The sequence below is a fragment of the Aplidium turbinatum genome, chromosome 14, assembly GCF_918807975.1.
Source record: "Aplidium turbinatum chromosome 14, kaAplTurb1.1, whole genome shotgun sequence".
Taxonomy (NCBI): Eukaryota; Metazoa; Chordata; class Ascidiacea; order Aplousobranchia; family Polyclinidae; genus Aplidium; species Aplidium turbinatum.
Window position 1 is genome coordinate 16,446,451 of NC_137485.1, and position 27,941 is coordinate 16,474,391.

The 27,941-nt window shown below is 38.3% G+C and overlaps 1 protein-coding gene across 1 annotated transcript; it reads right to left on the minus strand.

Moving 5' to 3' along the window:
- Nucleotides 1-949: 949 nt before the first annotated feature.
- Nucleotides 950-27,782, minus strand: LOC145783386 (putative helicase MOV-10). Its single transcript, XM_082595242.1, has 20 exons — nucleotides 27,654-27,782; nucleotides 24,746-24,805; nucleotides 19,722-19,812; nucleotides 16,784-16,943; nucleotides 15,460-15,712; nucleotides 14,343-14,474; nucleotides 13,631-13,790; nucleotides 12,318-12,475; nucleotides 11,266-11,430; nucleotides 10,666-10,810; nucleotides 10,002-10,163; nucleotides 9,393-9,496; nucleotides 8,599-8,704; nucleotides 7,911-7,998; nucleotides 7,501-7,614; nucleotides 6,882-7,078; nucleotides 5,816-5,905; nucleotides 4,543-4,734; nucleotides 2,656-2,821; nucleotides 950-1,122 (listed from the first exon to the last, which is right to left on the minus strand). The coding sequence occupies exons 1-20, from the start codon at nucleotides 27,749-27,751 to the stop codon at nucleotides 1,001-1,003; spliced, it is 2,763 nt and encodes a 920-aa protein (XP_082451368.1). The 5' UTR covers nucleotides 27,752-27,782; the 3' UTR covers nucleotides 950-1,000.
- Between the last annotated feature and the right edge of the window lie 159 nt (nucleotides 27,783-27,941).

The following is a 27,941-nucleotide window of genomic DNA, read 5'->3' on the forward strand; positions in this document are numbered from 1 at the left end:
GAAGACGAAGGAATATCGACGATTGCCTTTCAACATGCATTTGGTGATAATTCCATCGCAGTTGGAGCTCAATAGTTGCAAGCTGTAGAAAGTCTTTAACCGATACATTGAACTCATTGGCAGTTTCAATTACTGGCAACATCTCCAACTACAGTAGAAGCAGGTTATTTAAGATATTACAGAAAAAGCTAAAATTCTAAAACCACATGACAGTTGAATATAGAGTAGTGAACAAATGTTCTCTTGAAGATGGATTATTCCATTGAAGACCCAAGAGATTGTAACACCGCGCATATGACGGCGTCTGCTACAGCTATTAACTAATCAGATAGACATTAGACAGTGAGTAAAAATATGTTCTAGCAACATGCCGTTGAAGTCTAGAAAGAGAGTAACCTAAATTATGGTTATCCCTTAATCACAATGGGTTATCAGAAGGAAAACGTATAGAGCAACATCAATCGGAGGACCGTTCGTTTTTTCTTGTTCTGGTTCAAGACAACCTAAGCCATGGTACGCGGCTCTTCACACGTTTTGCATTTAAGCCACAACTGATTTCTTGGAGAAGCTGGAATAAATGCTTGCATCTCGTTTCTGTCATTTGTTTGTTGGAGAGTAGTGGTGTAACGTGACCTTTTTTTGGGTGTCCACTTTTTCAGTAAACTTTAAGCATACAGACTACTCGTATTTGAAAAAAGTGGAGCTGGCCCGGTTGAACCACACCCAGGGCTTTTTCAAGTACAAGTAGATTAAAGTTGGCTACAAAAAGTGAACACACAAAAAAATGATCACGCTCTGTTATTGTTGGAGATTAAGTCATTTGTCATTACTTTCTGTAGCTCCTGAAAGAAGTCAATCGTGCCTGGTAGTGGTTGACAAAATGTCAAAACGAATGCAAATTGTGACTGATGATAGTCTCGAAAATAGATGTTAAAAGCACGCATTTAAAAACAAGCTTAGTGTTTTGTTTATTGGGGATTGTGATGATAAAATCCGGGGCCTATTCTTCAGGTCTTCTTCCCTGCTGATCGTCTTCTACTTTATCCAGATCCAGTAGTCTCATCCTTTCTAAAAGATCATTGAGGGGTGAGTGATTGTGATTGTCATCTCCGGATCCACTTTCTGTAAACAGCAATTAAATTGTTTTAACAAATTATTCAAAAAATTTAAACTGCTGAGCCTCACTGTCAGCCCGTTAGCTCAGTGGTTACGCGCCTGGCTCAAGATCACGCGGCGCTGGTTCGACTCTCGGGGTGTGCGCTTGAGCAACGCATTTCAGGACTGCTCTCCATTCAGCGGCACCTAGTGAATGGAATAATTCCCCGGCAACAACACTTCAACAATTGAAAACTAACTTCACTCTGTCGATCTCGGTAACCGGCCATGCGTCAAGAGCCTCTAACAAGTATGCGAAACTACCAGGAATAACCTATCAAAGCTTTGTCAGTCCGAGGATAATTAAAGATTCAAAACCAACCAACTGTCAAACGGGGATTAATATCAATCCAAACCTTTTCAAACTTTTACAGCAACAAAGCAGTCTTTTATAAACGTGTTGAGTCCCCACTTTGTTACATTGGAAATGAATAGGAGAAAAGTTATGTTCTTACGTAATAGACTCGTCAGCTGCCGTTTGCAACATTGCAAGTGCACTTCTTAATAATCCAGGGTTTGATTATATTGAACAAAAAAGTGGATATTTTGTTCTTTTTAGGCGGGTATCCAGTAATGGAAGATTTGGATTACGTGGACGGGAAGGCAATTAAATTGATTGTGGGAATCTCTATCCCCGGACTGAAAAAACTCTTTTAGAATCTTAATCCGGGCAGTTTCGCATACTTGTAGGCAAAGGCGTAGACCCGGACACCGAGATTGATAGAGCGAAGTTTCCGATTATCGAAGTGTTGTTCTCTGTATATTATTCCATTTATTAGGTAGTGTCGAGAGCTGTTGCGTGGTAGAAGATTACCGTTGTAAATGAGATGAAGAATTTATACCAGCTGCGTGAGATCTGCAGTGCTGTACGGAAGTGAGACATGGTGCTTACGGGAAAACGAGGTGGCGATTTTAAGAAAAACTGAGAGAGCGATGATGAGGGCAATGTGTGATGTGAAGCTTATGGACAAAAGGAACACCGAAGAACTTATGAACTTTCTTGGGCTGAATGAGAATGTTGATAACTTGGTGAAGGCGAATGGAGTGAGGTGGTGTGGGCATGTTTTGAGAAGGGATGAATATGATGTTTTGAAAAAAGCGCTAGAATTGCGAGTGAAGGGTCGTAGAAAACAAAGACGACCCAAGAAAACGTGGAAAAGGCAAGTTGAGGAGGAAAGCAGCAAGGTGGGGTTGACAAGAGAGGACGCGTCAGACAGATCGATATGGAGGCAGGATGTGAAGGCGATTGCGGCATTTGGAGGTGAATCCGACCACCCTCGGTAACGGGGACATCACCAGATTAAAACTGGACTATCACTACTACTACTAGGTGCCGCTGAATGGAAAGCCGTTCTCAATGTGCGTTGCTCAAGCACACACCCCGAGAGTTGAATCGTCGTTCCGAGATCTTGCCATTTCTTCGTTTACAAGCACGCTTAATCAAATTAGGCAAATATCTACTGTACAATTAAAAATATTCACAATATCAACTTTCGTTACCTGAACTATCTCGAGAAGACCTGTTATTAAAAGGCACTCCTGTAAAGGCTCCCTTCTCTTGACAGAATTCAATAAATAATTGCCAGTGGTGATCCGTGGATAACACATCCGGGTCTCCCACCACAATGAGAAGACACTTCGCTCTGGTTATCGCAACGTTGAATCTCTGCGGAAATTAGACGGTTTAACACCTCCCGGCTACCCTCGGTAACGGGGACATCACCGGATTAAAACTGGACTACTACTACTACTTAACACAGAATAGGCGACGCAATTATAAACTAATGAATGAACCTTTGAGATTGCCTTTTTAGAAAGAATGTGCTGTAAAGTCACGTTCTTTACCTACAAAAGAAAAAGTAACTATAATTTGGGGGAGAGGTAAATCGACTTTATTCAAATCCAACTTTAGCCCTGATTTTAAAATACAACAGGACATCCGAAGAACTCTGATATATATTTTTTTGAAATTTCTGTCCAAAAACCCTCTCCCCCTCCCCTGAAAATCACTTTTTGCGTTTAATTGCCTAATATTGTATGAACGTCATTTTTCGTTTACGCCATTTAGAGTTTAAATATTATTTGCTACTGTACTAAAACACATTAAATATGTTGTAAGACTGCCGTAAACATTTTTCTTGTTTTGGTTTCGTCGTAAAACACGGGAAAGTAGTCATTTCGCAATGTGCAAATGACTACGCGCATGCGCAAAAGCGTGACACTGACATCAATGCAAACAGTGTGTATGAAGCTGGTTGCATTTGAGCGGCCGTAATTGATCAAAACCATGATCAAAACCCATCCTCAAAAACCATTTTTCAAAAAACAAAGTCGCTATTAGCTTGTTTTGTTATCACAACTAATAAAACGTCTATGGCTTTTGTCGGCAACAATCTACTCTACATTTTTGATTCAAGCTTCATTCTGAAATTCTGCGCTCAGTCAATACCTTTCCATCTAGCTGTCTATTTTATCTGCTGGTTTCAATTTAATCACGTAGATTGACTTGCCTTTGGTATGCTTCTGTTGTAAAAACAAATTGAAAACCTAAAGCTGACAACTGCTGCTCAATATGCTTCTCAACAGCAAGTTGTTGTAATGGATGGTTGTCGACGCGAGGTGGTTGTCGAGAAAGCTTTATGAAAAGGAGATCAGACAATGCGCTAATCCTGAAGTGAACTGTCAGAAGGTCTTTCCTTAAATTCCCTTACAATGCACGGTATGGCACTCCAAGCAACGTTAATGACTGAGCTGTTTTTTTCTAGAAACCTACCGTGTTCTCCTGATTGCTTTTTGACCCACAGGCCAAATATGGAGAGCTTTAGCACCACGGTTTTTGGTTAACCTGTACACCGGTGGAAGCCCAGCTAGCTTGACCCTATAACTATAGCTTGGCCAGCCATGGATATTGACTACCTTGACCCTGTATCCAATATCCATTGATGCACATTAGACGGAACTTACATTTTTTTTATTTAGAGGTCTTAGATTGAACTGTTGTATCCTAAAATCAGGGCTAAAGTTGAAATTAACATTCCCCTCCCCTCCCTAGTATAACTTTGTAATGTCAGGTAAAAGTAGCATTTAACAAATTCAAACTGGTTTCATTCAAATGTCATGTTACTGCTTTGGACGTGCAAATGCAATGTGTTCTATTCTAGTTTAATAAAAACATACTTCAAGCTTTTTTTTGGTTTTTAATGCAATATATGAAAATTCCATAAAAACTAGGGGGTTGTTTCAACTACAAGATCATGAGAATGTTGTTAAAATTAATCCAGTGCTGGTTTTTAGCTGTAAACTTCAGGCTCAAAAAGTGAGTGTTTTTAGACACAAAGTTTACGAAGAATGAAAATTATCTTTTTTACTTAAAGCAACTTTTTCTACCTTGGGATTTTTCAAGAATCCGAGTCGGAATCTGTTGTCCTCCTTCAGATGTTCATTGCTGGATCTCACGGTACTGATGATGATCACACGACGCTCCTGTCCCTGGAACTCCTCCACAGAACCAATCTTTATCTTGTCAATGCCTGAAGTTGCTTTCATCTTCTTCTTCAAGACACTTTTGATCGTGTGCACCTGTAAAAATAACGTAAAATTCACAAGATCAATATTACTTTGCTTTTTATTAACGGTACGCTATAATATTGATCTCGGTTAAATTTTTTCAACAAATCGAAATTTTGTTTGTTATTGCAGTATCTGGGGGTGAATTGGGCAAACCATGGCCCTCCCTCACTCCATCTTTGAACCAAACTGGAGTGAAAAGGGGGCATGGTTTGCCCTCTACCCCCAGCTATTGTAACAACAAACAAATTTTGAATTATTACTGAAAAACTTTAAACAAGAGGACACAAAATTGGCTTTTAGACCGCCATTAATTTGTAAGGAAGTTGGCTTGTGATAAGTGAGAGTATCGAAATTATTTGTACCAACAAAGTAGCCGTTTAATATCATCTTGTGTCCAGAAGTGGACCACTTTTGCAGCGCCACTACAGATACGCTACTTTTTTGGTAGTAATAGCGGCAGCAGTTCATTTTTGTTAGAGTAGCGGCTGCAGTAGCGACGCTACTTTTTTCTCAAGCTAGAAGAGAAGCGAGACATTAGTTTCAGTCGCACTTCCGCTACTTTCCAACTCAAAGTAGAAAAACAAGAATCATTTTTAGATTTTCAAAGTAGCGGATGCCCACCTCTGCCTGTGTCGTCTCTACAGTAACTAGACAAAATTTTCTCTAAAATTTAACAAACGTTCTCGATGTTTCTCGGCAATCGAGTGTAGCAAGGGAACTCAGCGATAGCCACGTGTTTCGCCCATGAGGCTGGGCTCATCAATACTGCACCACTTGTTCTTGACACATAGTACTCAACCGCTGCTTTTGTCAGTCAATTGAATTCTTAGCTTTGTGGAAAGAAAGCAACTAAACTAACTGTCGCCAAGGATATGCACAGTTGGAAGGATATGCACACTCAGGCTACACCGGTATGGTTAGCGAAACACACAATGCTCGCTGTTCTATAGTGAGCAATCAGGTAGTGTTGACGCCAGGAAGATTGCTCCTTCTCGGCGTTCTCAGTGTAGTTAAAAAAGCAAAATGTCTGAAGAAAAACTGTAATTTACGACATAGCTATGTCTGTTGTAAGCAATCTTTCATTCTTTACCTGCTTTCTGTAAGGAGAAATGATTCCAATATGAGCTCCTGTCACTCCATTTCCTCTGGCATCTAGCAACTTTTCCACGTACGATTGCACCTGAATGCATTAAATATTGATATTGGTATCATCAAGGCGTTGTTTCCACCACCACCGGAGTGATACAACATTCTTGTATTACTTGTTTAGTTTGTGCTTTTCAGTCCGGAGTATCGTTACAGTTATAGTGCATAGTCAGATTTATCTTATAATTTTCATTTTATGCATATTGCAGATTTAAGTAATTCCTGATGACGACACACGTACCTGCCGAAAACGTTTGAGTTGATTTTTTTAAATTATATCTCTTCGTAATAAAACATGTTAAACCCGCTAATGTTACTTCCAACAATCGAAGTAAGTTCCAGAACACGTAAGTATATACTAGTCTAGTACACTGATAGCCAAAAGCATCCCAGAAAGCAAAATCCATCGTTTTTACATTGATTCATTTCCAGCCGTTGAATCAATGTAAAAATGACGGATTGTGCAGTCTGGGATACAATGCCCCCAACGCTGAGTCTTTTAACGATATTAAACAAGGCCAAACTTTTCACAGGTTTTTTGTGTAAATCCGTAGGCCTTGAAAAAGAAATCTATCAGTACTTGGGTAATTGTTCACAAGTCTTCAGAAAATTGCACAAGTGCTGTACACAAGTTTATAACCCCTCAGAAAGTGGTCAGTATCACCAAAGAGAGGGTCAGGTAAAATGAAAAACCAACCTAACTTCAAATACGTTAATTTTAAGGCTTCATCATGCAAATATTTCCATAGTTTCATTTCATTGGTCCTAGAACTACCACATTCATCTCTAAGTTACTCGCATACTGTTCATGCAGAGTAACCAAGACAAATTGAATAATTTTATCTTAGCAACTTCCGTTATTTGTCAAAGACGCTGAAAGTTTACCAGCAGCTTATTTAAATACAGCACAATGCTATGCAAAAAGTTTGGTTTTACATTATCTCACTGTTGTTGGCTGTAGAAAAGTTGCAAAAAGACCTAGCATAGTAAAGATACAATATACAACAAACCAAAAGAGCTTCTTCCAAATTAAAGTATGATGGGCTGTCCGCAGAACGCTGGTCTTTTCCTTTGACGCTATGGAATATGATTGGACAACCACGCCTTGGCAACTCAGCCCAGCCGCAGAGCAAATTCTTCTCAAACTCATCCGCGCACTCTTCCAACTCGTTGTTGTAGAAACACATGTTGGGGATTTCCAGAATATCTGAACAACAAAAAAACACTTGTAAAACACCAATGGTAAGAAAAATGTGTAAAGTCTATACTGCAGTAAACAACTATACATCGCATATCATCGTGTGCTTCTTTGTCGTATCCAGGCTTATGCCAGGTAGATGAAGGTTTAGTGGACGGGAAGGCAAGGAAGCGAATCGTCGTATCCACCTTCACTCCTTCAGGCTATTGTGTACTGTTTAGGCGTGAAGATGAAAAAATTATTGTTACTTTTGGTAAGATATATGAAGCAAGAGAAAAACAAGGTTTCAAATTACTCAAATTCACCCTACCACACTTGAATCAACAGATTTCATTTATTCGCACTTGTTATTAGTTATTATTCTGTTGGAAAATTGAACGATGGTATACAGAGGCGCAAAGTGATGCAAAATAAACATTTACAAAAGCCACCTCTGTGAGATCGATAATTCTTAAGCAGTTTGGTAACACAGTTGTGGTCGTAATGTTGATTCTCGTTGGGCTGGTAGACATCAGTTTGCATCAACCGCTCCAGATAAGACACGCCTGGCCAAAACAAGTAGAGTATAAAGACAAGGTCTACTACACAGGTTCTACGGCAAAATGATTTGCTACACAATTTACCTACACAATCTGCTACACAGATTGAAAGTACCAGACGAAAGATAAAGCTTTATAGTTTAAAAAAGTACGAAAATAATTAAAGCATTCAAAAGAAAATAATCGCAGCAATGACTGACTGCGGTATCAGCGACACCACACTGGCCCACAGAACCGCATACAGGTCAACAGATCACAAGTAATAATACAATATGTAAGAAGCTTCAATTCACAGTACGAACCAAGGCCACGTGCTGAGGCAATATTGGAAAATAGAACCGGTCCAAGCTGCTTCGGGTCTCCAGCCATGACTATTCGTCCATTTGTACTCTGAATCGCGTTTCATTGAAAATAGTGAATATTATATAAAAACAACAGCTACTTCGAACTACTTTTCCTATAAACTTAACTTTTATTATTTTAAAATTGCAAATTTCCTTAATAAATGCAGAGAAATCGCAAAACACTAATAAATTGCAAATTAGCTGCTTCCACGTTTTGATAGGTATGAGGTAGTCAAGCACAAACGCGCATTAAAACGATAAGAAAATCACCAACAACGTTATGGCTTGAGAGAAAGTAACAAGTCAGCAACATACTTTTGGTTTTGTTGAATGAAGATACACATTTTTTCACAACGTGAAAGTACACACAATGCATGCGAGAAAAATAAAAAAGTTTCATGGACTGCGCATTGCGCAATGGTTTCATTATGTAGTGATGGAATGGGAAAACCTAGGTCAAGAATTAAACTTAAAAAAGACAAAAATTTTAGCAAAGAGTTAGCGCTAAAGATGGAAAACAGTTTAATTTCGAATGTTTGCTGAATCAGAGGTTTTCTGTCTGCATTAGTCTGTAAGCAGTCTACTTCCACAGCACATTTGTTGTAAAAACGTTGACACAAGACAAACCAGGATGACAAAGCCTTACCAAAGTCCCTGCGATCGCGGTCATAAACTCCGGCTCCATCGCATAGCCCGCTTCGTCGACAAACACATAATCGAAGTGGTTTTCTGGGAATTTAGCGCTTGCCAACCTGAAGAGCGATAAAATATTCCATTCACTTTTCATTTTCTGCGAAATCGAGCAGAAACTCCTTGCGCGCCAAGGTAAAGAACCCGTTATTGTTCTATGCAATGTTGTATTATTGTATACAAATGAAATAGTGGTGTTGCTTTGGCTTAGAATTGTATCAGCTCCAAATCGCGTTTCGAAAGAAAATGTTTGTGTGTTTGGCTAACACCTCGCCAAGCTAGTCAGTCTTTCTTACATCGTATCAACGTCCAGCGACGAAGTAGAAATGGCAATCTTTGCTGGCAGAGAAAATCTTTTGCAATAAATAGATTGTAACGTCCGTTTGCGTCACACTTGCAAAAACAAGTTGACAATTCTATGACCTTTATTTGTGACAATTTCGGAGAACCGACGAACCTATCAGAGAGTATATTATGTCACCTGCTTATTGTACTTTTCCCACCCCTGCCAAAACCAAGAGTGACTTGAGTGTAAACTGGTTGAAATAAAAGCGAGTAAAATTTTTTTCAACAGGAACACACACACCTGGAAAGTGTGTTCGGAAACGGAAATTCCAACCCATAAACAATAAAATTGAACTTGGGAAATGAACAAATAGGCAATCGCGTCACAAAACTCGAAAAAGTTGATATTTTATACTTTTCTGCAACTATTAAAAAACAACACAAAATCCTTTCAAACATCCCTACCTTCCAGCGGTGATCAATGTAGTCGCAAGAACGCTGTAGTTTTGAAGCTCTTCTCTTGATGGGAAGTAGAACTCGTGATTGGCTTGATTATAGTTTGTCATTTCCTGAATGATACATTTGACGTATATCAGATACCAGCTCAGTGGCCGAGTGGTTTCGCCTTCGGCTCTGGTGCTGGAAGATCTGAGATCGATTCCAGGTCGGGTCAAACCGAAGACTTTAAAAACGGTACCGATTGTGTTCTATCCTGCATAGCGCAGTGAGAATGAGTCGGGTAATAATGTGATAACATCGTAAACCTGATATATATAAATGAAAAATGAGCCCTGTCGCTAAAAGACATTAGCTGTTGTAGAGCGACAATAAATAAAACCATAACATTAATTAATTAAGGTATATCAGATCAAAGATAGTCGCTTTCTGGCAGTTGTGCTAGCTGTTGCTGCACCACATTCATCTAATCACTTATATTCTCTTAAGATATTTTACACCATCTAAGAAAAACCAAAAATTCAACGTTAAACATTTACTGGGCAACCCATCTTTCGTAAACTTCAAAATGCTTTGCGCTCGGAGACTTTCATCTGAAATGGATTAGAACAAAATTACCAGAATCTTTTTCGGGATGGCGACATGCTCTCTCGAAGAAGCGCACATTCTAAACAACTTTCTTTTGTCAATATGAGTCGCCAGTCGTTCCACGAGCAAGTCACATGCGCTGTTCGAGGGTGCGCAAACAAGGACGTGGATTTGCCTCTGTCTGTGAACTATCTGAAAAAAAAAAAATGTCAGAAGCCTCGTGGCTTGAAAACGACCAAAGACAACAGGTCGTGTGCTTTGAAGCAAAGTATCGAAGATGCACTGGTTCGCAATTAGAAATAGTTCAGACGCTTGTTACGCGTCACAACAAGCAACACTCGATTGGTGGGAGATTACATTGGACCTTCGAGGTATATAGAAATCCCATCATGGCTTGGTGAATGCAATCAACGTGCAGACAGGATGAAGACTGAAATTATTAGAGTTCAATCTACTGTTTATACGGGGAAGGCAAGTGATTTAAAATAACACAGAAAGCAAAGAATACGTATTGGGCGTAACAAAGGTTATGGAACTTATCACTGATAAAAACAATAGTTTTTTACATAAATAAAACACAAAAAGATCAAAGTTATATTATTATCAATACACACTTTCTAACACATGCACACGCGATAAAATTTATGTGATACCGCTTGTTCGCTTAGTACTGATGAACAAAACATGTACCCACCTGCTGGATGGCCTCCACCATTGTGACTGTTTTCCCAGTTCCGGGTGGTCCGTATATGATGTAGGGGAGTGTAGACGTCCCAGACACAATCGACTGTATCGCTCGTTGCTGTTGGTCGTTTCTCTCAATATTTGCATTGAAATATCTGTTAAACAACGTCAAAAAAGATGTTCTAAATTTGCAGCTTATTTATTTTGTATTATAGGGTACCACGCTGCTAGTAGGTTTAGACTACGCTCAATCAGTGCTACTGCTCCGTGTTTGTGCCTTTAGCTCGCTGCCTTCTTTTCTCAGTTATACAAACGCCAGCATTCTGTTGCATATTTGTCAGTCCTTGTGGCTGCTAGTGTTTTTTGGTGTCACTTAATTTTGGAGTCGTTGTACTCCAATCCAAAGGACAAAGGACGTCGGTACAATCAGTCGGCTTGACAACTATTAAAGTTCCCGGATGTGTGTTGGCAGGAGACTTAATGACTAGAATACGAAGGTCGACAAGAAAATTGGCTTCCTCGCCTTCCAATCCACGTAATCAAATTGTACAACTACCGGAATTACATCAACATGTGATAAAAGTATATCTTGGCAGCTTGAACAACGTACCTCAAATCTACGTCCAGAATCGCAACCTCAGCAGAGGGTTGGGGAAATAACACATGGGCGTGACGACTAGTTAGTAGAGGCCCGATGGCTCGGTGCTCCATCTTAATAGGGAAACGGGGGAACGAAAATACGACGTTAAATTTCATCCCGGCAATGTGAGTGAAGCTGCAAAACAAAATAGTAACAGCTTCGTCAGAGATATCAAAAATGTACCAAGATATTCTTACAATGACAAACAACAAATAAATTAAGAAATGACATTGTTGTGCAAGACGGTAAATACAAATATGCGGACTTCGTTGGACACTATTTCGTGTCTGAAGAAAAATTCAATAAGTTTTAACTTCTATTACAAAACGTGACATTTCAATGAGACATGGAAGTAGCAAAGAGAATATGAGATTAAGGAGATCAATTACCCAGACAGCAAAATCCATCATTTTTACATTAATTTAACGTCTGCAGACGTTGAATCAATGTAAAAATGGCCGATTTTGCTGTGCGGGTAGGCACAGAATCAGTGCCGTGTGAGCACCATTTCCTTCCCCCCGAAATCCACTTGTGGACGTCTTTTAGACAGAAGGAAGAAGAAATGTTGGATAGAGTGAACAATGGAAAAAAAAATGTCCACACTGGCTCGTTTAGGCTACTTAATGTAAGAATGGAAAGCAGAAAACTGTCCAATTAGACTAAACAACACACATTAAAGAAGGAACACCGTTGAGTCATTACAAAAATTTCGTTTGAACGTTTCGGGTAAGTTTTTCAGCGATATTTAAATACTTTTCAAACCACGTCAGTTTGTGAAAACTGAATGTTCCAAAATGCTTTACAAAAGATATTTTGTAAATAACTTTGTGACTTTATTGGTTCTACCTAAAACACTTTTCAAAAAGTAGGCTAAGTACTCAATGCTCCCAATCAGTTTTAAGACCAGTTTCAGCGCTTTAAATCTTTTCAGCGTTTTCGGCTCACTCAACCGCTAGAGATGAAATGTTCAGAGTAATTTTTGTGTTTATAAACTGAAAAGTAATGGAAACCGTACAACACACTTTTGGTTCATTCCCAAGAGAACTCTGTCCGCTTGAACTTCATGCACATAACCAACATAAGCTGTATCACCCAGGATAGCCCCAGCTGGGTTTAGTTTGTACAGGTCAATTCGATCACCCCGAATGACTGAGGGCCTTTTTTCTGCCAACCCAGGAACCTAGAAAGAAAATGGGTAAGTTTTTTTCAATTACAATGAAACTAAATTGGTTCATTGTCTACTACTTTTACTACATTAACTACTGCTAAGTCGTAAGTAGAGATGATAAAGTGTTTAGAGGGAGTGAACATCTCAAAATAGATTCACCCATTTTTTTTTCTATCTTGGAACTAACAAAAAAACATTGATTAATTGTTCAAACTGTGATTCTGTGCAACAAGCGTTACTAAAAACGACAAGAATCAACTGTTTTTTGATAAACAAAAACCATGTATGACAAAAACCATTGCTCATGCTTTCGCAGTTACTGCAATAATTTTGAAACTAAGTTGAAATGTATACTCCTGAATATAAACACCGTCAATTTTACGAACTGAAATTCTTAAGGTGTTTAGAACGGGTCTGCTACTATTCGGTGAGTCCGATTCGGTGAGTTCCTAACCTCTAACCCTAAAACGGCAATGATAATTAGGCTACGGTACCCGATAATTTAAAAAAAAAATTGAAAAAATCCCCCGTTAAGGGATCGGACTCACCGAAACGGACTCACCGAAACGGACTCACCGAAACGGGCCATTCCGGTTTAGAACAGTTGTAATTTCTCTATCTTGGTAATAATACAGATTGCTAAAACATATTTATATGTAGACACATCACGACAGTTGCAACTGTGAATGTGATTTAATATGTAACTGATGTTCAATGAATATATTGTCAAACACTACACCTTTTAATAAATAACTTATTACGTTCAAGAAAATAACCAGGTCAGACAGAAAATTTTCAAACAAAGGACAGAAAAACATTTGAAGTGAGGTTAGGACAATTGAGCAAATTTGCTGTTCGAACAACTTTGTAATTGTACATCGGCAATTAAGTTGGGGTTAAAGTACAAGCCGAATAGAACATGGAGGGTGAAAAATATCCACATATCTTAAATCCATGCTAATAAGATTAAGTTATGTCAAAAAACTGAGTGCCTTCCGTCGCCAAAAGCTATAAATTAGAACGGTACAGAGAAAAAATAAACAATTGGAATTTTCGATTCTTTTTCTGAATACAAGTTGAAGCTACGAAGCCTAACAAAAGCTACAGGCTGCAAAGAAACTGTATGCAGCGTGCAAAGTTTAAGGAATGGTTTCAAACAGCCTCCACCTTAAGCCAGTATCGACTTCCACCCCTGCTCTGGTCCAGTGTTGTGCCTTTCAAATCATACAAGCGAATGTCGGCTTGCCCTTGCAATTCCTCCAGATATAGAAGAACAGAAAAACGATTGGTGTAATTTGCAGGAGTGAGATTTACTTCCAAAAGTTTCCTAAACGTTGTTGCGTGCATTTAACATCAAACTAGGCAAACAAAAAGCACCGCTGCTGTGCTTAGAAGTATAAAAAAATATACGACAGCCACCACCATAAGTCATCATAACAATAGCATCAAGAAGTAATAAAAACCGTGGCTTACGAAAATGAATGGCCTGGACACTGTGTACAGGATTTAAGAAGAAAAGGCTGAAGGCGATTGCATATAAGGGCCATGGTCCTAAAGCGTTCGGAGTTCGGACTTCAGGCATATATAGGATCACGGTAACACGTTTATCTGCAATCGACTTCAGTCTTCGTGTAAGGTGTCTAGGCCATCTATATTCGTAGACCACAAATAAAACAATAAAACATATTATCATAATGATCATCATTAAAATTAGCAACAATGTGCACGAAGCCAGCCGCCTTTGTTGATTCACAAACTTTAGAGTACGAAAAAGACCGCTAGAAAGCCTAGATGCGCAAGTAACCAATAACCATGCACAAGCTGCTAGAAATGTTCAAATAAACAGTCATGGCTTTTTAATGATTTCCCCTTTTCTTACCTCCATGTTTTTTCTAGCGGAGTTGTTGCTGCGTTTTCGGCCCCTTCTCTAAACACGCCTTTTTTCAAAGCGACTTTGAGTTCATGCGGGACTTCATACTTAGCAAGCTTCACTTCATTTTTCAAATTGTTACTAAAGAAAAAAAGTTGTATTATTGTAATGTATCAGTTTAAGAGACATCAGAATGCTTGCTCAGGGCAGCGCAGAACTTAATCTGTTGAGGTGACAACAGCTAAATTGCTGGTTTCATATCATACTACTAGCTTTAGCAAGAAAAAATATCCTTACAAACGTTTCATGAACCCTTTTTATACCAAACGCTTCAACAAGAATTTACGCGTTAAACAAGCGTAATGAAAACTTGTCCAAAGTAGCTTATAATTTGAAAAATCACACAACATAATGGTAAAAGAAACGTTTTCAACTGATCAAAGTAATGAATAATAAAAGTTTATATCTACATCAATTACAAATCAAATGATCAAAAAGAATAGGTCGAGCTGAAGACGCTTTCAACAGACTACTATCTATTCTATTGTCTATTCTGCATGATCGTTATGAAGCATGGACATTCACTGCAGAAACAAGACGCAACATCGAAGCAGCTAAAATTAGATTTTACAGAAGAACGCTTTGAATTCCACATACCAACCTTTTCACAATTGTTGAAGTTTTAAACCGGGTACAGCAAGTACCATAATTATAACAACACCACTCAAAAACAATTCTAATTTTTCGGATATATCTTCAAATATGAAGAATACGAAGATCTCTGTCCGGGCGGTCGCTTTTCTGGGAGTCGTGCCCATGGTAAACAGCACACGGTATTTTCATCAAATTTTTAGCAGGATAAATCAATTAGCCAGGAAAGTACACTTTAGGACACCGCACGACATATGAAAAGCTGGCAAAACTTATGAACTCAGCAATCAGCATCTAATTTATCAAACGCTGCACAAAGCATGAAATTATGAAAACTTAAATGTTTTGGTTTCTTCGATTTCAGATGGATTTTGAAACCATCAGGCACTCATCAGACAAACAAACAGACAGAAAAACACAATGGAAAAGTTTAAACCCAAGGTAAGTCCTAGGACCTAGATAGAGTCACACCCACCCTGATATTGTCACTCGTTCGCCATGCATATAATTCGAAGCTCGATATTTTGTAAACTTCGGCTTCTCAACAAATGTTTTTTCAGGTTGCATGTCGTCGATCAGTTGATTGGACTTGGCGCAGGAAAGACATCGGAGCATACGAAAGCTCTCTTGCTTTGAATTTTGCATTTCAAAGTTGAAAAAAAGATCCGTATCGTATCTTCCAACCTTTTCATTAATCTTGCACGTGACCAAGATTTTGTAAACACCACCTAAGTGCAGAAAATTCAGATGTTTAAGCCATCATTGTTTAACGTTTGGCACGCTGTCCATACAAATTTACTACAAAAACAATTTTGCAAAATCGCATTCAACGAATAACGTTTGCAATTGATCTTAAAAAGGTTCGCTTCTTTAAAAAGGAAGGTTGCAAAATTAATCTATTGTGGTCGCTTGTTTAATTAACACAAGCTCGGTAGAAATGAGTAGATTGGCAACTGATTCGTCTTGTCACAACTATTGACACTGATGAGGTGGCAACTGAAAGGGACCAATTTCGATTTGCAGGGCTGTAAAAACATCTCATTTAAAATCACATCGCCTATAAAAAAAAAAAAGTGGATCAAAGTGAAAAAAAATATTACCTTCCAGAACAAACCGACGCCAAATCAATAAAAAAGTTTTATTTACTGAGCGAAAAAATTAAACAACTTTATATTTTATACCGTATGGAATATGTAAATACTGTGCATCGTTTCATATGCGAAATTGATAACTGAAATGTATGTATTTGCACAGAAGCGTATGTATATACTGTTGCCAAACAATACTGTAGTGTATATCATTATATAATAAGTTAGAAACATTGCCAAGTAAAAGCATACTTTGGTCAAGAAATGTAGGTATACTGTGGTATAACTGTTGCTACAAATCATTATCGTTGCCAAGTACATGTCAATTGAAACAACGGAAAGCAAGATAAAACGGTTATATTAATAGGCAAATTGTTCGTAAGCAATTGTTTGTAAAGCAATTGTTTGTAAGCAATTGTTCGTAAAACAATTGTTTGTAAGCAATTGTTCGTAAAACAATTGTTCGTAAAATGAAATCCGTAAAACCATTTTTCGTAAAGCATTTGTTCGTATATATACATCAAATTTTAACTGCATGCACGAAAAAATGCTTTAGGAAGAATTGCATTACGAAAAATTAATTTTACAAACAATTGTTTTACGAACAATTTGTCGGATACCAGATAAAACTGTGTTGTAGCTTTTTAAGTTTATTGTTCGTCTCAACTCCCAAGCAAAAAACTGGATTGATCCTGAACACGCACAACCTACCTGGAGGGATCTTACACATCGCATCGCTCTGTGCTCTCGTGCATTGAAACTCGTCGGAAAAGGAATACGCTGGCGAATCTCTTAGAGGCAAACACTTTTTGAGAACGACACCATCTCTGCTCAAGTTGCGAATCAATAGCTCATAAGTGGAAGGTGAGCTCTGAAAGCAAAATTACATTTCTCACCAACCAAATGCACTGTCACACAATGTATAGTACTGGGACATAGCAAAGCAACACCAGCTTCCAGTGGCGTAACCAGATCAATTTTACAGGCGGGGGGCAAGGAAGGGGTAAGGCTTTTTCCAAGAGGGGCAACATTTTCAGTGACTTCATAAACGAAGGCGATATAAATTGTTTTAAAATTGAGGTTAAACTTGTATTCAATTTGACGATGAAAGCTTAACTTTTGGTATAGGCTTATTTGTATTTAACCAAGTAAATTAGCCGAGTTAATGTACTGCACTATGAGATACGAAATTCCAAGCAAAAACTGTTTTCCCTGATTAACGTTTTACTGGCAGCATTTTTACACATGGGGCGAGTACACTCCTTATATTTTAATTGACGATGAAATTAAAAGCTTAACTTTTGGAAGGCTTAGTTATATTTAATCTAATCTGGGTAAATTAGACGAGCTAATGTACAGCACTGTGAGATATGAAATTCCAACCAAAAACTGTTTTCCCTGATTAACGTTTTATTAGCTGCATTTTTACAGATGGGGGAGGCAAGTGCCCTCCTTGGTTAAGTCACTGCCCACTTAATAGCAGAGTGGTAACTGCCTTCGGTTTTAATAATGATAGGTCTAGGTTGGAACTTGGATTTCAGGCCGTTTCGCAGCAAACACTTTAAAAATGGTTTTCATTGCGCTCATTCTCAGATGAATTAGTGACAGAGCTAAGAGTGATAACTAATCATGCGTTCACATTGTAAGTATGATACAAATTGAAAAAAGGGTAGGCTAATGCAACTAGAATACCTTAAGTAGCAAGTGTAAAGTTAAATAGCAACATATCTAAACCCTAAAATTAATATTATTATCACTATCAGTAAAGCAACAGTTACAGCATAAGATAAATCAAGGTAATGCGTCTGTATGACCAACAACGTCTTGATGAAATAAATTACCAGCAGTGGATAGACAATTAGACATTAGACATGATTGGCAAACAAAAGCAAGAAGTGTATTGTCATTTCCAAGCAAAAGATTAGTCTGCTGGTGATTGTTTTTTTAATCTTTTACTCGAAAAATTGAAATATACTGTGCCCCAAAATGTGGAATACCAGTCGTAAAATTAAACGCCAACGTATCATTAAATGGGCGTAATAATAACAAAAGTTTTTCACGAGACTTTCAAAACAGGGTAAAAGTGAAAATGAGGAACAATGCCAGTGACATTATTGAAAATAATATTAAAGATACTTAAAACAAAAGCGTTGAGGACACAATGGGATATCACGTGCTATATAACAATGACTTACGTAACGGTACTTATGATCACGAGTACGCAAAGTCAATGTATAAATAGTTTGGCTACGTCACTTTGATTGCGCTTGGCTGCAAGGACGATACGTGATTTTTATTTATTCAATACTCCGCCTTGTGTACCATACCGGGCTACATGACAATGTATGTGGAGAAAAAGCGATACAAACCGAACGTATGTGCTTACTGCCTAGTATTATCTTTGAATAACTTATTTATAAAAGTCAAGGGTGCATATTGCATATCCTCTGTACACGGGTGAGACAAGTGTTAAATGCCTTAGGTTAGTGCGTCAAATGCATTTAAAGTTGAGTGCAACGTCTGAACACTTAAATTGACCAGAAAAAGCTACTATTGTTTCACCTTCCCATTTAAAGCACTTTTCTCACTGGGGTATTCAACTACCGTATTCATCTATTAACTTCTCGTCCATTAACTTCACAAATCAACACTACAAGATTACGGTATTTCACTATTCCCTGCAGTGTTGCAACACATTTTTACAACATTGGGGTTCAAGCAGAAAAAACGTCGTATTCAAGTTCAACGACCAAGATTTTTCTGTTTTGGTGTAAAACCAAGCAGTAAATTAAAAAGAGTTTGAAGATGTGAGATGAGAATCTTCACTTAAGTTTCCAAACTATTAAAACAGATGCTTCGTAGCAAAACAAGTATCGGCAAACAAAACCACGCAACACCACGGCATAATCATCATACAAAAACATGAACATTTTCGGCTATACACAACGAGCTATGATTAAGAACCTCAAAAAATGGCAGTGCATTTAAATAAGAAATGCTATGGAGCAGATCACGTAAATAATACATGAGGACACAGTACGCGAAGATTTAATCTATTGAACATTTTAATTCAACCATCAAGTGTTGTGCCCTTATCTGTTTTGTTATATAGTGAAACCATAGGCCAAGCTGTAAGGGCAAATGGAGTAAGATGGTATGGACATGTGCTAAGGAGTGAAAAAGAATGTTTTTACTCGAAAGGCATTGGTTTTGAAGCTGGATTGGAAGAGGAAACAGGGACTGCACAGATGACTGCTGCTCCAAAAAGAACAGGGAATGAGCCAGGCCAAGGTAAATTGAAGGAATATGTTGCGATGGACAGAATGAGATGAAAAAGAGCGGTAAACAATCGCTGCAAGGAAGGAATCGGCCACCCTTACCAGAAGGAACAAAACCTAATCTAAATGATGATGAAGAGCTGGCTCTGCATAGCAGAAAATATCTGCAGTTTTTATTTTTGTTTAATATTATGATGAATGCAAGTGCTATTTAATTTCGTTTGTTTATGGCTCAACAATGTAACCTCACTGCCAAATTGATTGACATAAACACAGTGTCAAACTTTTGAGTACCGTACCGTTTTACCAGCATAAAATAGCACATAAAATGATGACACCATCAATACGCTACTACTCGAGCAGCACCTTACTTGCAGTTTAAACTCGAAGTGTCCAGTCTTTTTGCAATTGGACGAATGACACTCAATGGCAATGGAGCCATTGCCAGCATAAAGTTTTTCCCTGAAATACAGCAGAGTTATGAAACAATAAGTTTAAAATGTCTAACCAATGACAACCTATGAGGCCTTGCCTATGTGCAAGTTTTCGAGTTTGATTAAAGAGAGATCTGCTATACTGGATTGCAACCATGGTCGCTACAATAAGTTGTAATTTTGAATAGCATTAACAGTTAATGTGGTGTATGTACACTGTACAGTGGGCTATAATATATTACTAACTTTATAGTACTCTTGTGCTACTGTTACCATCCAAAAACTGAAGCAGATTTTGGCACTTGTACCAAATACCCAAAGAGGACATGGCAACAGTAAATGGTTTGTCCCACTTTTTTATTGCAGTGATTTTCAATTCAGTGATTGCAATTTGGCACTTTTGGTTTTTGGTAACTCGTTTCAATAACATATCAATGAAAGATATTTTCATTCAGACTGAAAGTTTTAATGAAAAGTACATCCGCCTTCAGTCAACATTATTACAATTTCATACATTAGCAAGGCCTATGTACCGCCTGCGGCTTTTTTCGTGTAACTTGCTTTAGTCTAATTGCCGTTGTAAAATTTGTGCTTGGTAGGAATTTGAAACGCTGGCTGAAAATTTGGACGTTTTCTCGGAATTTGAACCACTTATCAAGGTTTGATGTACATACGTAATTTTACGTTGTTGTAGCGTTGCGCATTTGACACATGCTGCATTGCTTGAAGCAATAAGCCACCTTTAAATCAATCGTTCAGCGTGAAACACAGTCAGTTTGTCAGTATGGTTTCTGTCGGCCAGTTGTGTGGTGCCTTATTTTCTCAGTCAGCTTGCCACGGATTCCTTTCTTGGAAGTCACGGTGTTAGTTTAATTATGGTTGTAGTGTAGTTTTTTATGGGAGCAAGTCTTTTAGGTGCAGACAATTAGGCGCGGGTCAAATAGGCGCGCACACTGTGGCGTCTGGATATTTAGGTGCTATTCCTAGTAGAGTCTGCAGATTGTATCAGCTTGGCAGGTAGGGCAATGCTTTTCACACAAAATGTTGTACTGAACAGAAAAATATATTGTATTTTAATGTGCGTGTCCGACATATATTTGTTGTTAGTCCAGGTTTCAAGTTTTCGAACATGACTGAGTTCACTTTTAGTGAGTCAAATAATAACTACACTAAACATTAGTAAAAAAATATACTGTAGCCTATATACTCAAGCCGGTGGTAGGCTTGAGTGAAGAGTAACTTAGTTTTCCATCAAAACCCCGACTAGGTTTAACAACGAGCAAAGTCGCACCATTATGCTTGCAACTTGTAGCCAGGGTTTATATGCTCTATAGAAATGTCTTCATGTAGTAGAGCGTTGTCTCATACGTGCCACACGACCAATCCATCCCGAGTAGAAGTAATTGCGAAAGATACAGATTAAGTAAGGTTCCATCTGGCTGCAACCCCCTGCTGCAACCTGTGTTCAGTATGCAAAGCAAATGTCCTGTGGAGATGTGCTAATATCAAGAGTAGTAGAGCATTGTCTCGCACCTCATCTCCACACGCGCATTAACAAAACAACATATTTTTCTGTTCAATATTTATATAACATTTTGTGTGAAAAGCATTGCCCTACCTGCCAAGCTGATACAAACTGCAGACTTTACTAGGAATAGCACCTAAATGAACGGGCGCTACAGTGCTCCACACCTAAATACCCAGACGCCACAGTGTGCGGCTGTGCGCACTTATTTGACCGCTGCCTAACTGTCTGCGCCTAAAAGACGTGGACCTTTTTTATGTTCTGAATTAGTTTAACTCGTTCTATTTTGAATTTAAGGCATTATTTGGCTACAACGTTCCGACGTGGAAGTTCATTCATTTCTTTGCAATGAACTCATACTCGCAAAAGGAGCAAGGTATTGTTCTCAAGATCATCCCCACTACACGCTAGTACCCGGGATGTTGCTGTAGCAGCTACAGCTAAGTATGCGCGGATGTTCAGACCACTCGACGTCCGCTACAGCCTACATAGGCCGCTTTGATCTTACTCTTTAAAACCTCAATTCTGCTTTCATTTTATTTGCACTATTTTTCTCATAATAAAACTCCCTACTGGTACTTGATATAGCCTAACCCAGTTCGATTTACATAATAATAAATGTAAGTGCAGAAAATCACTCAAATCAAAGTAACCTTAACAGACTGTTTCCAGGGCCTCCGAGAGAAGTCAGCACTGGTCGGGAAACAATACGAAAAATGGGCCCCATAATATTTTTTAGCAAATATACCATTATACCGGTACAACTAATTTGTATCTTGCGTTGCATGTTCGTGTTAAGCTGAAATTAGCCTACTTTCCTCAGCATGAAAAGAACTTCATTCAATGTAAAAATCATCAATAATATAATCAATCACTGGATTACACTTGCAGCAAAAAGGCCATTAAGGCAAACTATTTTATGTAGAAAGCTTTGTAAACACACAATAGGCTTACAGGCAACGAAAATAGTTCAACCAAGCATTTAATTGAGGAGTGTCCAAACTTTTTCCCACGAGAGCCAGATTTGATAAATAAGTGTTCGCGGGCCAACAGCCACATTAATTTTTCTGAAAACTGCAAGTTGAATTTTTATGGTTTTTGTGTGTCTGCAGGCCAAAAATAACACATTGTACAACAACAGGCGCGGGCCATACAAAAACGTCTCGTGGGCCGGAGTTGGCCCGCGGGCCGGACTTTGGACATCCCTGATTTAATTCAACCCTTTCTGAACTTTTTGCAATGCAAAGTTGCGTATCACAACATCAAATGATAAAATTTTGCGACGTCTGAATTGATGCACATTGCACAGCATGTATAGGCCTAGTTAGGCTTTTCAATTGGTTTTGAGTCATAGGCCTAGCCTACTAAAGCGCAAACAATTCTTTACAAATTTCAGTAATTGCTAAAACCACGTTCTCAAAGCGCAACCGTTGGAGGTAGCTATACCGGAACACAAAAAAAAAATCATAACAAAACTATTTGGAAAAACCTTTCGAAAGTTGTAATCAATGATTCCTTGTATTGATTATGGGGTGGTTCGTTCTGGTTTGCAGCTGAAGTTTGCTGTGTGGCTTTCTGTCAAAAGTACCAACTCATCCAAAATGTCTTGAAAAATGTCATTGTTGTACTTGTTGACTTGTTGTAGCCTACAAATGGTTTAAATTTGTCCCACATGCCCGCAACTGCACAACAGACATACGATGAAATTTTCATGGAACTTCAAACTCATCGACGATATGTTTGAGTTTGTTGATACATTTGTCAATTCCAACAACTATCGAATTCTTTGCAATGTACGATAGAATACATTTCCTTCGAATGATTCAGCTAGTTAAGTGGAGTTATACTGTAAAAGCGTTCTGTCCTCAGGAAAAGAAAATCATTTTCTTTTAAATTTATAATCGCCACTGCAACTTTGGCTTGCGAACAGTAGCCTACTCTTCTCAGCTCTTGCTTAGGTTACACCTTCCTTTAATTTCATTAAATTCATCAGTGAATCTTGTTTAGGACCGTAATTCACATAGGCTAAGCAAAGCAGTCAAAAATTTAGAACTGCTAGTTGTAGGCTACTTTAGCATTGACTCAGCTTCCGATTAAGCTCTTGTTGGTTTCAACTTGATGGATTTAAGAAACGTCTTTAGAGCTTCCATTGCAAAAGGGTACCGTAATATAAAGCATTGGGTTTGACTGCACCACGCCTTGATTACCCTCTCAAAGTCAATTTTCTTTGCAAGATGATAGGACAGCTTTTTTTAGATTTTTCAGAATTTTTCCTCTGACTGGGCTGTAACTTTAAAGATGCCACAAGCTTACAGATAATCAATTAGGCTACTTCAAAAATGAGAAGACATTTGAACAATGCTGTCTGTAGGAAACATTATGAATTCCAACTAGATTTAAGCAACAACATCCATAAACAAAAAACTCAAAGAAAAAACTCATTACCTTCCAAAATCACATCATGAGAAGCATGACCAACAAAAGGCTACTTGACCATACGAAAACAGAAGATCTTTTAACTATGACAAAATTACATCCAATTGCAGCAATAATAAAATCAAAAGTTTTTTTCGGCCACACTAAAAGATCACAATTCGGAATCAGCAAAGTTTGCACAGAAGGAAAAGTAGAAGGAAAAAGAAAACGTGGCAGACAACCAAAACGATGGCAAGACAACATCCAATCATGGACCGGACTCAACTTGGCGACACTGGGCAAGGTGGCTCAAAATCGCCACTCTTGGAAGCAAATAACTCATGTTGATGCCCGTTCTGCTGCAAACGGAGATGATGGCTGATGATAATCCATAAACAAAAAATATAGGCCTACAGGATTTACTTTCTTTAATCGTGCTTGGACTTATACCTTTAACTTTCCCAGATAACTTATGTTGGATAGGCTGCAACATCCTATGCCTGGCCAACGCTGATTTTGAAGTTAAGGTTCAGTTGTCAAGCAAAAATAGTTTCCTCTTAGCTAAAACAGCGCCAGTTTTCAAGTTGAAACTATCAATACAATCGAAACCGTTCAGTGATACAGAAATCATTTCAGTTTCAGATTTTACGTCTTGAAGCTGTTCAACATCGCCTACCTTAACACGAAAATGATTTGTTCTTGATGAGAAGCATCGAGAGTGACATTTACAATGCTTGAGAAATACTCGGAACTACGCACTTCATTTAAGAATTTGTTGATTATTCAGTTGGTACATTTTTACTTTAGTACTAAAAGTGGGCCCCCCTCAAAAGTGCAAAAACAAAAAAACTACTCGTTTTTCCTTTACAATGTTTTGCTAGGGGGGAAACTGGCCCGACTTCCCCCCCTCTCGGAGCCACTGACTGTTTCATCGATAGTGGAATCTTCAGAAACGGAAAAAAAAGATAGTTAGTTAAGTGAAATACAAACAAGTGCATTTGTAAAATGTGCATAACCTCACCTGTTCTTCATATTTCGAAGGATGTTAAATATTTTTGCTCTCTCTGCTTTAGCTGGGTCTCTAAAAGTTACAGAATAGCTTGTGAAACATCAAAAAACTTTGAACTCAAGTAACAATGTTAACACTAACTTTATGATCAGGTGGGTGATCCAACCAAGTGTAGACAAATATTTATTGAAATAACAGTACATCCAAACAGGAAAAAAATTACACGTATAAAGAAAAATACAAAGAAAAGTATAAATGGTTGGTTGGTTTTGAATCTTTATCCTCGGACTGACAAAGCCTTGATAGGTTATTCCTGGTAGTTTCACATACTTGTAGAGGCTCTTGATGCAGGGTCGGTTACCGAGATTGGCAGAGTGAAGTTTTCTGAATGTTGAAGTGTGGTTGCCAGGGAATTATTCCATTCACTAGGTGCCACTGAATGCATTGATTAGACTGAATGGTGCCACTGAATGCTTAGAATGCGCTGCTCAAGCGCACACCCCGAGAGTCGAACCAGCGCTGCGTGATCTTGAGCCGGGCGCGTAAATAAACAAAATGTACTCTTATTTTTCGATAAATTTTTCCTTTGCCTTCACCAAGCGCCTTAGTCTGTTGTGCACTTGACTGCATGAGGCACGCAGCCATCAGTTCTTTGAGAGAGAGAGAGAGAGAGAGAGAGAAGTTCTTTTATTTGCATCAACAGCACATGTGGAAAAAACAATACAAGATTACAATGTGAACTAGGTTGTTTTAATGTTTGCTGACGATGATGGGAGTGGCAGAAGGACCGAACTGGTCATCAAGTCTGCCACACCCATGTGGTGTCATAGCTTATTTGACATGGAACGGTGTCGGAGTTGAACGCAAATATATTTTGTATACATTACAAAATAAATAAATGTTTCACATATGTTTCACAAGCTTTGGACAGACGAAAAGTTATTCACTGCCCATGCTGTACATAATCATCAGAATGACCACGTTTATGCAAAGAACAAAGAAGATATCCCACTGAATGAAAGGCTGATGTACCGGAGACAGAAACCAGCCTCTGTGATGGTTTGGGATGGGGTAACTTCAACTGGTGAAAAAACTCCCCTCTTCTTCATTGAAGAGGTAGTAAAAGTTAATCAACATGTTGAAGGAGAAATTGATTCCCTGGATCAATGCAACATTTGGAGAAGACAGAATAACTCTTCAACAAAACGCGGCTACGTCCCACACAGCGAATCTTGTCCTGGACTGGTGTAAGGAGAATATGGCAGGGTTTTGGCCAAAGGAATTATGGCCTCCATCCTCTCCTGATTTAAACCCAATGGACTTTGCAATATGGAGTATCTTGGAGAGTGAAGCCGGTTCTTCAAATCATTCAAGCGTTACAGCTCTGAAGGTAAAATTGTACACTTATTAGGAAAAAATATCATCAGACACCATATATGCCTCATGCAGTCAAGTGCACAACAAACTAAGGCGTTTGGTGAAGGCAAAGGAAAAGCATTTTTAAGTAAGAGAGCCACTATAGGTTATATAATGCTTCAACACTTAACACAACTAACATGTGGTGGCACTGGTGAGTTGTGAAAGTGGGAATGCGCCTTCGCAAGATGAGAAAAACAGCAGGGAGTTTGAGGGTTGTCCCCACAAAAAAATTAAAAATTACATTTAATTTGGTACATTCTGAGCGTATTTCCAGCTCTAAATTATAATGAAAAGTTAAGATAAAAATTTTGCGAGCCAGATGCAGTTGTCAAAAGAGCCATAGGTTCCTGATCCCTGTTCCAAATGGTGTTGATTTGATACCACGCATGAGCGTTTTTTTAAACTTTGTTGATAATAGTGCTTTTTTGCTGCTTCCAGCTGTAACAGTATACTGTAAATAATCACTAATCAGGTTTGGTTGTTAATTTTTTTTAAATTTTGCTTCAGTTGGAAAATTTGTCTTGGTAAATTTTTGTTTGCCAAAAAGGGTTGACTACGTTTACCGAACAAACTTGCACATGATCTTTACTACACAACTGTTTGCTTCCAGTCACTGAGTCAAACTTCCTTTCATGTTATTTGCTAGCCGAGTTTACGGAAATGGTTGATTTTAAGCACTCTATTTTTTATTGTCAACGAGTAAGTTTAGTGGGAGCAAAACAAACAACATTTATTTCAAGAAAATAGTTTTATCACATATATTATGTTCGGTACTTAAGAGTTTTAATTTTGTCATTTTATTTAATGCTGCCACCTTCATACATTTATTAAAGCATACGTGCGAGTTTGTGTTTTGCTTTTGGCACTATAGCTACGCAAAAAAACATAAAGCCCAAGTAACAACACACCTGAGTGGATAATTGAGATCATCATCTTACTTGAATAAACAAAGAAATATAGCCTCAAAGACTAGGCTATATTCACAATATATGATATAGTCTCTGCCTATAAGTAAAGTATTAAAAGGGTTATAGCCTATATTCATGTCACTGGTTGCCATGGTAGAAAATAAAAAAACATTGTTTTGTGGCAAGATTTGCCAGAGTTAGGGTTCTACTCTCAACCCAGGACTTCAAAATTTTCCAAATCACAAGTTAAGTGTTCAACGGCTTTAAACATTGATCAAATTAAGACAAATTCCTTGTTGTCGGCAACGTGGCCAAGTGGTGAGAATGTCTGCATGACGTTTGACACTGGTCCAGAGCATGCGGCTGTGTCTCAACAAAGACACTTAATAGCACACCAAAAAAAGGGAGCAGCTGACTTGAAGACTAATATGTCTCTTCGCTGCATCTTGTTGTCTGTTGTGTCGAATCCACAGTACACTCTGTGTACTGTGTGTTGTTGCAATGGACACAAAATAAAACATGATTATTATTGTAATTATCTGGCAACACAAGTACATAGATATAAGTATATTCTTAAAATAAACACAACTTACGACTTCTTCTTCCATTCGCCAGTTCCCTTAAAGACGACGTATCCACTTTTGTCGATTCTTAGTAATGGATTCTCATTAAACTCTAAAGCTTGAATCATGTCATCAAACGGTACTACTTGATCAACAAGTTGTCTTTTCCATTGCACATAGTGTTGCTTAAGTTGACTGACATGATATCGTTTCAACAAAGACTTTGACTTCAGATACTCCAAAAACGATTTCCCATCCTCATACGCCATGTGAAAAATTTTCCTCAAGAACGATTTATTGAATAAAGCTAACTTGGTA